General features: G+C 44.5%; 1 protein-coding gene across 1 annotated transcript; it reads right to left on the reverse strand.

The window, feature by feature from the left end:
• Positions 1 to 5,099: 5,099 nt before the first annotated feature.
• On the reverse strand, positions 5,100 to 10,431 carry LOC136543294 (uncharacterized). Its single transcript, XM_066535778.1, has 2 exons — positions 9,925 to 10,431; positions 5,100 to 5,153 (listed from the first exon to the last, which is right to left on the reverse strand). Exons 1-2 carry the CDS (start codon positions 10,429 to 10,431, stop codon positions 5,100 to 5,102), a joined length of 561 nt encoding a protein of 186 aa, XP_066391875.1.
• Between the last annotated feature and the right edge of the window lie 627 nt (positions 10,432 to 11,058).

The raw sequence follows: 11,058 nt of genomic DNA on the forward strand, positions 1-11,058 counted from the left end.
CCATTCGATGGCATCAACATTTGGATACTGCTTTGCAATTTGGTGGAGTTTGCTACTGATGGCCTCCTCAGAACCCCGTGATGGGACTTTTTTAACTTGGTTTTCAGGCTTGAACTAATCATGGGAATACCACTTGAACACCGACGAGACGTCTTTGATCGGAACATAAACTGGCCTTATGTCAATTGGAATCTTCTTTCAGAGTTCCCATTTAGGCACGTCCTCATCTTGTGCATCACCTTCTTCAGGAGGCACTCGTTGTTCATGTATCGGTTGTGCTTGTTGAGAAGACCGTGGCATCTTATGATGCACTTTCCCGGTACGAGCTGGAGAAGGTTGTGGCATCTCATCAGGCACATGCTCGATAGGAGGCGGGGAAGAATGTGGCATCTCAGGAATGTGGGGGTCACGAGACGGTGAAAATATCTCCCCGGCCTCAACAACTCGCTCCAAATTTGGGAGAGGGGGAGGCGGCGAAGAAGCAGTCAATATAATGTCCTGTTTGTGCCAGAGGATGAACTGCCCCATAACGTCTTCGAGTAACACTAGCTCCTCGGGAGTTGCATAGTTTATCCTCCACTGCATGAACTTGGGCTTCACTGTATGCACCTCGACCCTAGTGTAGTCCGGCGGTATCATATTATTGTGGTGTAAGCCACCGGGAGGATGTGCCACACCCGTTGCCACCTCCATCACAGTGTTCTGCCGGCCGCTGAGAAACACCAAGGTGCAACTAGTAGGTTCCCGTATGAGATCGACTGGGGTTGTGGCTGCAGTGGAACCTTGGCTGCTAGGAACTTTCGGAGGGCTGCCAACTAGTGCCAGTTCTCCCGGCGGCGTCACTAATATACGTGGCTCCGTAGACATTCCTTGCTCCTCCAGCGCCTTCGCAACTAAAGCCTTCACTTGGAGCTCAAGACTAGTCTCCCGGTCTCGACCATGTTTCTTGTACATGTGCCTGTCCTCTTTGAATCCTTGCTTCCAGGTCATCCTTTTCCCTAGGTCCCTGATGCGGCCTGTGTGCTCCTTGTTTCCCAAGCCAAGGCTAAGCTCGTTCCTCTCTCTAGAAGGATTGAATGAGCCCGTCTCTTTGTCTTCAGCATATTTCAGTATCCTTGATACCGCCTCTTGGGTCTCCAGCTTATTAAACTTAAGATTACTGCCGGATGGTTCTGTACTCCTCGCATATATCCAGTTCCTTGAGCGTACCTTCAAGTTTGTCATATCGATATTCCCAGCAGCTGCGGCCTCTTCATCCATCTTCCTAAACTGCTCTTCCTTGGCATAGTAGCCACCGGGGCCTAGATGATGGTGGTGTTTGTTCCTCTTCGCCAGCTCGGTGTTACGGGCACTGAGCTCCAATGTCTCCACCGAAGTCTTCTGAGCCACGAGCTCCTCCCATTGACTAGGAGTTATTTTGTCGAACTCGTTGAAGGGAGTTAACCCCTTTTGGATATACTTCGTGTTGAGCTCCGACCTCCAACGTCGAAATGACTCTCCCATCATCCTGATAGCATTTTTTACCAATTCGTGCTTACCCTCTGGAAATCTAAAATTGACCTTCAGATGCCTATCCCATAGTGCATTCTTTATGTTCTCTGGTACCTCTTTCTAGTTAGGGATTGCTGGGTTCAATTTATCTCTTACTAGGGCCCCAATCGCATTATGGAATTATCCTCTTAATTCCTTTGGCTCAAGGATCTCCCCTGCTGGCCCAACCTCCGTTGTCACATAGCAAGCCTTATCTGGATATAGATTTCCTTTTCTATCCCCTCATTTCCTTTTAGGCTTGGTAGTCGTGGTTGTGTCTTGAGTTTGTGGAGCAGAGGCATTGTGATCTGTCTCTGTGGTTGTTGCCTCTGCTCTCCTTTCCTCTACTCCATCTTGTCTAGCGAGATGTCGCGGACGTCGACGTCGTCTTTTCTGAGTTTCAGGAGGGACCTATATATAGGACAGGTCAAAGTGTTAGTAGAGGTAACACAGCCAAAGCTTTAGCAAAATTTACAAGCTAAGGCTTCTTCCCTACCTCCTCGTTCGCGTCAAAATCCTTGTCGAAATCTTCCTCCGTTGGCCTCCTTCTTGCTTCAGGTGGGAAAGGATCCTCGGGACTTTCATATCCCTCTCCTGACTCATCATCCTCTTCTTCTTCGCCTTCAGCAGCCTCTCCTTCGGGACCTTCCTCCTCGTCACACTCCTCCTGAGTAAGCATCACTTCTAGATCCTTTTCTACCTCGTTATCGAATTGTTCCTGAGTAAGCTGGTCCTCTAGTGCTTGCTCCTCAAGGGTTGGCTGCTCATCATGCTCGGGGCATCGAGCTGCACTGTCTGTTGTCTGCGACATTATTTCGCGCTTTGTTCTAAAAGATGCAAGAAAATGTGCTTTAGGTACGTGAGAAGGTATAAGAAATCAAAAAGGTCTATAAACCAAAGTAGTCTTATAAAACAACAATATAAAAAAATGAGAAGTAGCAATGGTAGAGGCCTCAGAAACATGTCAATCATCATCTGATCTTGAACTTAGAGCATCAAGGCATCATAACAGAGAAGAAGGAGAAGGTAATGTAGGGGCAGCTGCTAATGATGCCAAGTTCCTCACAAGTTCTTCATCATCAGCTCATATTCCATATAATGTATGGACTTGGACAATTTCATCATTGGCAAAACAAAGGAGAGGAGAGGAGAGGGGAGATTTGGCAAAAAAAAGCAACGGCTGCTTAGCAAACATGGAGCAGTAGCTGATGGCAAAAATAGCCAAAAAACAACAGTGGCCCACTGGTCCTATGCCCCCAAGCACGCAACTAGTAGATCAGCAGCAAGCTAGAAATTAAACAAGAAGATTAATTTCACCAAATTGATGTAGATGTAGCCGGCTGGCTGATTAAAATCCCAAATTCATTAAGCAAGGACGAGCAAGCTTCTAGGCACGCATATCATCACACAGGAAGTTCACAACTACAACTGGAGGCATTAGCAGAACTCCAGTAGCAGTACATAGCAATACTAGCAGCTTTAGCTAGCTAGAGAGACCGACCAACCAAGAAGATGATCGACCAAGAAAATGCAGCATGAACTAAGGAACTTTCTGGCACTAGCATGAAGGTCAGCAAGAAGAGGGTGATGAGGTAACTGTTATGGAGGCTCAGATGTGTCAAGAATTAAAGTTACCAGATCATGCTGATAAGAATGGAAAAGTTGCTGTGATGGTATGACAACATGTTAGATAGGAGTAAGACAGCTAAAGAGCTGGATCTTCCAAATTCATAGAAGGAGAGGAAGACAGCAGAAAAAGACACCTCAGAAACATGTCAATCATCATTTGATCATGAACTTGGAGCATATTGGCATCATAACAAAGAAGAGAAGAGAGGAAAAGGGCTAGTAATGATGCCAAGTTCTTCACAAGTTCTTGATCATCAGCTCATTCCATATAATGTTTGGACTTGTGCAATTTCATCATCGACAAAACAAAGGAGAGGAGAGGAGACGGGAGATTTGGCAAAAAAAACAACAACAGCTGCTTAGCAAACATAGAGCAGCAACTGTTAGCAAAAATAGCCTAAAAAACAGCAGTGGCCCACTCATCCTATGCCCTCAAGCTGCACATTTGACATATGAAAATCTAAACCATATAAAAATATATAGTTAATAGTACTGAATTGTAGTTTAGGACAGCAGCAAGCCAGCAACCATAGAATGTAGCCAGGAATAGCAAACTACATGTATCTGTTGGGAAAGAACAAAGCAAACTATATAAACTGTTGACTGAAATGAGTAGTTCACTGAAAATGGGTTTAATCTGAATTTTTAGAAGCAATAGGGCAGTGAAGTAACAAAACAATAATAACTATTAAATCAATCAAGTAGCAAGGACTGGTCAGGCGCTGCAAGTAGTTAATCACTAGCCTTGATATTAAATACATGGTATATGTATATTAAACAATAATTATTGATTCTATATATCCAACAAAAAAAATGGGTAACTCAAGATAAGGTACAACCTCTTTTTATGAGAACAGTTGACTAGAGCTATCAGGCAAAACTAAATAAAATGAATTCTCAAATGTTACAAAAACAAGTTAGCTATCAGGCAAACTGAAATTACCAAGAGCATTGGCAGACTTGAAATAAAGATCATACTCAACTAATTGAAATTATCAAGAAATATATAAGAGTGATTAGCTGGAACAATGAAAAAACGACAAAAGTGAGGTTTGCTACAAGTTTGAATAGATGCAGATTGCACACTGGCATAACTGCTAGCAGCTGGGCATACTGTCAGACAAAACAATAGTAGTAGCACTGCAATTCATTCCTAGCAAGATCTATACAGCAGCTATAAATGACTTAGAAAGTGGAGCACATGATTTGTTTGGACTGCAAGTTGCCATAACTACGTAAAAAGGCATGTCCAGTGAAGCTATCTCGCCAATTTAGCAAGTGCAGGTGTTAGGACTGCAGCCTGGCAACAAAGGCAGAACACTAGAAGCTGGCAACAAAGGCAGAACACTTCATACAACTGCCCAAACAAAGGCAGAACACTAGAAACACAAATAACTGACATTTTCAGCAAGTGCAGGTGTTAGGACTGCAGCTGGCAACACTAATTTAGCAAGGGCAGGGCCAGCAGCTGATCGACAGTGTTCAAGCAAAATAGCTTTTGGTTACCTGCTCCTATGGTTTAGATAGATGTTAACTGCAGCCTGCAGGCTGGAGCTGCGGCTGGGCTGGGCAGCTGGGTACTGAACATCCGAATATAGAGATCTTCCTCTTAATCAAGGAACTAGAAAATTTGATATACAAAGACAGTGAACGACCAGTGCTACGATTAAAAGATGACCAGTGCCCTCAGTACCACTCCACCACGAAAGAATAATGTTATTTTGGACATTGACATGCTCTCCAAAAATTTATATTCAAATAAATAATTTAATTGTAGTGTAACAATAGAACCGAATGATATATAATTTAGTTAAATGGGATAGTGTAGCAATGCACAGTACAGTAATTACCGATACGTGGCTCCGTGAGTCTGTTTTATAATATAAAACACAAATAAAGCAAGGTACCAATTGGTATTATTGGCAACTACTACTTCCCTTTCACATGATATATTCTTTCTGACCCTTCCTCTTCGTCTTAACCTTCTTATTATCCTATAAGACAGAATAAGTCTGCAAATGGCAAATTCTCAGGCGCTGCCTATGTTAGCTTTCTCCACTCTAGAGTATCATCTTATCTTATTTAAATTGTCTACTAATGTACTCCTAGGCATGGCCAATTTGCTCAGTGATCCTATGTCCACGGCAAAAAAGACGCACCAGGATGTTACCCAATCTCATGCTTCACCTCAACATGACTACGTAGACAGATAGTTCCTTTCAGTAGTATTGCTACCCTCTTTGACACCAAATAAATTTATGTTATTTGCCCCATCCATAGTGTACAGCACTATGGCCATCCTGGATTTTGTTTGACATGAGGCCTTGCATGACTACATTTTTAGAAAGTTTACTAGTGTAAATAAATTAGTGGACGATACTCTGTCCCTCTAAATGCAGCCTGGAATGACCCAACGTCAATCGCTTATATGTAAATTATATCATGTGCTTGGATTTTCCAATCCCAGCATTTGGTGTGTACAGCATTACATGATCGTAATCTGTAATTATTATTTACACAATAATGGAGCTCATGCTAAAACAAACGTAACTGTGAACAACGTTAATGTGAATTCAGCCTCATAAGATCAGTTAACAGGTGTCAACTACATACCCGAGTTCCATACGTTACATTGCGCGATGAAGGAATCAGTGAGAACAGGCTAGCCAAATTTTGAACTTTGAAAAATAAAACAAGGTGTCTCGAGACAGCACATCTATTCTAAAATAGATAGATACCCACATAATTTGCAGAAGCACGTTCAAAAGTTGCGGGAATCAGTGATACCCACATTTTTTCACATGACAGTGAAAAAATATAGCAAGGGACTGAAGACAAGAAGAAGGTTCAAGGGACGGAACAAACCTGAGCCGAGGGCCGGGCGCGGGTCGTCGGCGTGCGAGGGCGGGCGCCGGGGGCCGGGGGCGGGACGCCGGGGGTCGGCGCGCGGGGGAGGGCGCCGGGGGCCGGGCGCGGGACGCCGGGGGTCGGCGCGCGGGGGCGGGCGCCGGGGACCGGGTGCGGGTGTCGGTGTGCGGGGGCAAGGCGCCGGGGGCCGGGCGCGGGACGCCGGGGGTCGGCGCGCGGGGGAGGGCGTCGGGGGCCGGGCGCGGGATGCCGGGGGTCGGCGCGTGGGGGAGGGCGCCGGGGGCCGGGCGCGGGACGCCGGGGGTCGGCGCGCGGGGGCGGGCACCGGGGACCGGGTGCGGGTGTGGGCGGGCACGGGACCGGCGGCGGAAACCTTAGGCAGCCCGACAGCGTCGGAGGAAGAAGACAGCGCCCAGACGATGACTCCCGTGCGCTTCCCTCGTATTTATACTAGGTACCATTTGTAGGGGCGGTTCCTGATCCAGCCGCCCCTACAAATGCATTTGCATTTGTAGGGGCGGTTCCTGATCCAGCCTCGCCTACAAATGAATTTTTAGGGGCGGTTCCTGATCCAACCGCCCCTACAAATATTTTTTTTAAATTATAAATTCTATATTTTTATATCATAAAAAAAACAAAGTAATATAAAAAAATTGTGTATATACACAAATATAATATTTTTTATTATTCTATATATGAAGAAATATATAGATAAACAATTATAGTCAAAACAATATAGAAAACAAAAAAAAACAAAAATTAAAAATTTGAATTTTAAAACTTCGAATACAATTTTATGACGTTAAATGAAATAAAATGAAAATATTGTAAACATAAAAGTTGTATAACTCATCAACATGTACAATTTTTATTTTGGTCATCTTGTCATGTGACTTTGTTTGCATGATTCAAATTTTGAAATTCAAATAATTTCAACTTGAAACAATATTTTGAAAGAGTAAATGATTTCACATGAAAAACTCATGCATACCAAAGTTGTAGAACTCATCAATATGTACAACTTTTATTTTGATCATATTTTCATTTGACAAAATTTGAACAGTTTAAATTTTGAATTTCACTAAATGGCAACTTCAAACAAGATTTTGAAACCTTAAATGATTTCAACAATAAAAGTCGTGAACATAAAAGTTGTTGAACTCCTCACTATTTACAACTTTTATTTTGGTCACTTCTTCATGTGACAAAGTATTAGTAAATATTATTTACTATCACTTTGATTTGTGAACAATGTTTACTATCACTTTGTCAGATAAAAAATGATCAAAATAAAAGTTATAGATCTTGATGAGTTATACAACTTTAGAATTCATCACTTTTTCAGCTCAAAAACATTTAGTGGTTGAAAATCTCGTTTGAACTTGTCATTTTTTTAAATTTGAAAATTTAAAGTGCTCAAACTTTGACAAATGAAATTTTGTAGTAATAAAGTGGATGTTCAAATAGAGTCATCTGGATGTTGCAAAGGGTAGTCTCACACACATGCATAAAATATAGTCTCATACACATACAAAAATATGTAGTCTTACACACGTATATAAATATATAGTCTCACACCCATGACAGGAGATGCAATAGATCATTGAAACTACAGTCTGACCAGCCGTACTTAGCCTTCAGGATGAGCAGCCCAAGCACGAAACGTACTAATGTCCAATGTATCGGACAGCTCTTTTCAACACCATACACAGTCTCCTTCGATGCTTTTGTCACTCTTTCCAAATTTTCTAGACCTTTCGGGCTATTTAGTAAAATCTTTGGTCGAAGGGTTCGAATCATGTCATCTAAATCATCTTCAACTCCGACACGTGCTCTACCATCATTATTGGCACCACATTCGTCGTTACCATCCCAACCACCAGCATCACCACCTTGTTCATTGCCAAACTCAAAATCCATTCGTGCATCAAGCTCTGCTGAATATTGGGACATGGATTCTATGGTTTCATCGTCGTATTCCTCATCATCCTCGTCGTTAACAATAACCGTTTCACCATGATGAATCCACACTGTGTAGTCTTCAATAAATCATCGCATAATCAAATGTGATATGATGATAGTCACATCTGTCCATGCTATACGATTCTTGCAATCTTTACAGGGGCAAATAATTGTATCCTTATTCTCTTTCAATGTCGTTGCATGCTTCGTTGCGGCTTCAATAAATTTATCTACCTCTTCACGCAAAACCTACCTTGAACCTTAACGAACCATACATCCAAGAGTTCCTGTACTCCATCTTTTACAACAACAAAACAAACATTAAAGGACTACTTATTCAGATATATATAAAAATGAATCAAAGTAATAATTATTTGAGAATAATTGTATATACCTCATATATATATGAATATAAATCTAATATAATTACATGAAGCATACAAACACACCATGGTAGAGGAAAATTAATTAATGGCCCATTTATCCATGAATAATTAAAATACATATTTATTGATTACAATAAATAATTTCAAAGACAACAATTAGCAATAATTATACTTTACCCAATATCTTTTATACAAACCCTAGTCCAATTTTATCAAACATAAATTTATAAAAATGAAATTAATAAAAAAACCAAACCCTAGATCTAGATCACATGCACATGAAACATCCATAAAACTAACTAATGGTTCACTAAAATCAAGAAACATGGACCAAATAAGGGTATGATCTTGTTCCCCTCCCTAATTTACCCTATTACATTTAAAAGTTGGGTCTAATTTGCTCATAAATAGCTCAAGCACCGTAGAAGAGAGAGAAAAACAAAACTCTAATTACTCACTAACCAACCATTAAAACTTCAAAAAAAGTGTGGAATATCATTTTCTTACCTTCTACAACCTCTCCACCAAAGGATTTGAGACCAAAACCTCCCCCCTTAGTAGAGCAATTTTTGGGAGGTGCCCAAGGCCTCCCCACCTTTTTTTCACGGGTTAGAGTGAGTGACCCGAGGAGGAAGAAGGTGCTGTATCTATTTTATATGGGGGCATTTGTAGGGGCGGCTGGTGATTGAGCCGCCCCTACAAATCGGTGCTATAAATACGGGGCCATTTGTAGGGGTGGCTCAATCACCAGCCGCCCCTATATGTGATCGTGGAGATGTCTGGGTTTTAGGCATTTGACGTCACAACTTGCTTGAAACCTTCTCAATTTTTTATCACAACCTACACATGCGATAACATGACACCTCGACAAGTTTCATGATTTTCGGACTTCGTATGGATTTTATATAATTTAAAAATACTTTTCCGACAAGTTCCTCGTCATGTTACGTGAAGAAGATGCCCGAAATTTGATGCGAGTTCATGGATAGGGACTCAACATACACCAAATACCATGAATAACATTTTTCGAATCACTAAATTGCATTATTCCATCCACCTGCAGTTCAAATTTGAAATATTCGAAAAAATCAACGAAAAGAAATAAATTAGGGAAATATATCAAAAAAGTCAAATTTGGTCCAAATTTTAAAATTGAGATTTAAATAATGTATTATAGCACCACAAAAAAACTGAGTTAAAAAAAACAAAAAAAAACTCTTTGCCGAGGGTCTAGCCTGGCCCTCGGCGAAGGGGGTCTTTGCCGAGGGCCTGGCCAATGGCCCTCAGCAAAGAACATTAAAAAAAATAAAAAATCTTTGCCGAGGGCCTTGGATCCGGGCCCTCGGCAAATGGCCAACCCTAAATCGGCCAGCCGCCCAAATTCCCCGCCCACAGACAAAAAAAAATCTTTGCCGAGGGCCTAGCCTGGCCCTCGGCAAAGGGGCTCTTTGCCGAGGGCCTGGCCAATGGCCCACGGCAAAGAATATTTAAAAAAATAAAAAATCTTTGTCGAGGGCTCTAGATCTGGGCCCTCGGCAAAGGGCCCAACCGTAAATCGGCCAGCGGCCCAAATTCCACGCCCAAAGAACTTGACGCCGTTGCTGCGCACCCCACCGCTGCCGCGCGCCCCGCCGCCCTGCGCGGCCCGCCGCAGCACGCCCGGCCACCCCGCGCCCCCCGCCGTAGCGTGGCAGGCCACCCCGCGTGCCTCGCCGCCCACCACCGCACCGCCCCGCGTGCCCCACCGCCGCTGCGCGCCGCTTAGCCCCGCGCCCGGCCACCCCGTGCGCCCCATCGCCCCACCACCCCCCCGCCTCGCGCGGCCCGCCACCCCACGCGCCCCTGGCCCCCGGTGGCCAGAGGAGGAGGGAGGAGGAGCAGGCCACCGGAATAGCCCCACCCCGCCGCTCGCCTCAACCCGCCGGAGGTGCCCCACCCCGGCCGCGCCGCCCGCCCACTCCCGCCGGCCGGCCCGCCCCGAGGAGGAGGAGAACGTCCGTGCCATCCGCCGGCCACCAGAGAAGGAGGAGGACCCCGCGCCACCCGCCAACCCCATCCACGCTGTTCGCCGTGCCCGCCCCCATTCTGAGTAGAAGGTGGGAGAAAGGGAGGAAGAGGAGAAGGGGATCAGGAGAAGAGAGGAGGCCGAGAAGAGAGGAGGAGGAGGTGCCCCGCCCTGGCCCCTTGATGTCGCCCCATCTGCGGCCTCCGACGTCCCTCCGACGTCTAGGTATGCCCTTCTCTCGCTTCATGGTGTACAATGCTGGTGAAGGAGGTCTTGGTGGAGGTCGAGGTGGTGGTGGCGTGCAATGGTGGAGGTGGAGAAGGTGGGTAGTGTGTTTGTTGAGGTGGTGGTGGTGTGGTTGTTGTGGTGGATGTGGTGGTGTGGTCATGGTCATTGTGGTGGATGTCGTGGTGTGGTCGTGGTAGTGTGGTGGTTGTGGTGGTGGTGGTGGTGTGGTGGTGGTGTGGTCATTGTGGTGGAGGTTGTGGTGGTGGTGGTGTTGTCATGGTGGTGGTGGTGGTGGTAGTGTGGTGGTTGTGGTGGTAGTGGTGTGGTCGTGGTGGTGGAGGTTGTGGTGTGTTGGTGGTGGATTAATATATATCTGGCTATCGGCCATCGTGCCATATTTGTTCCCTTGATATGTGGTTGTCGGCCATCATGCCGGTTTTTTCTTGCAAG

Source organism: Miscanthus floridulus, chromosome 3 (assembly GCF_019320115.1).
Source record: "Miscanthus floridulus cultivar M001 chromosome 3, ASM1932011v1, whole genome shotgun sequence".
Classification (NCBI taxonomy): Eukaryota; Viridiplantae; Streptophyta; class Magnoliopsida; order Poales; family Poaceae; genus Miscanthus; species Miscanthus floridulus.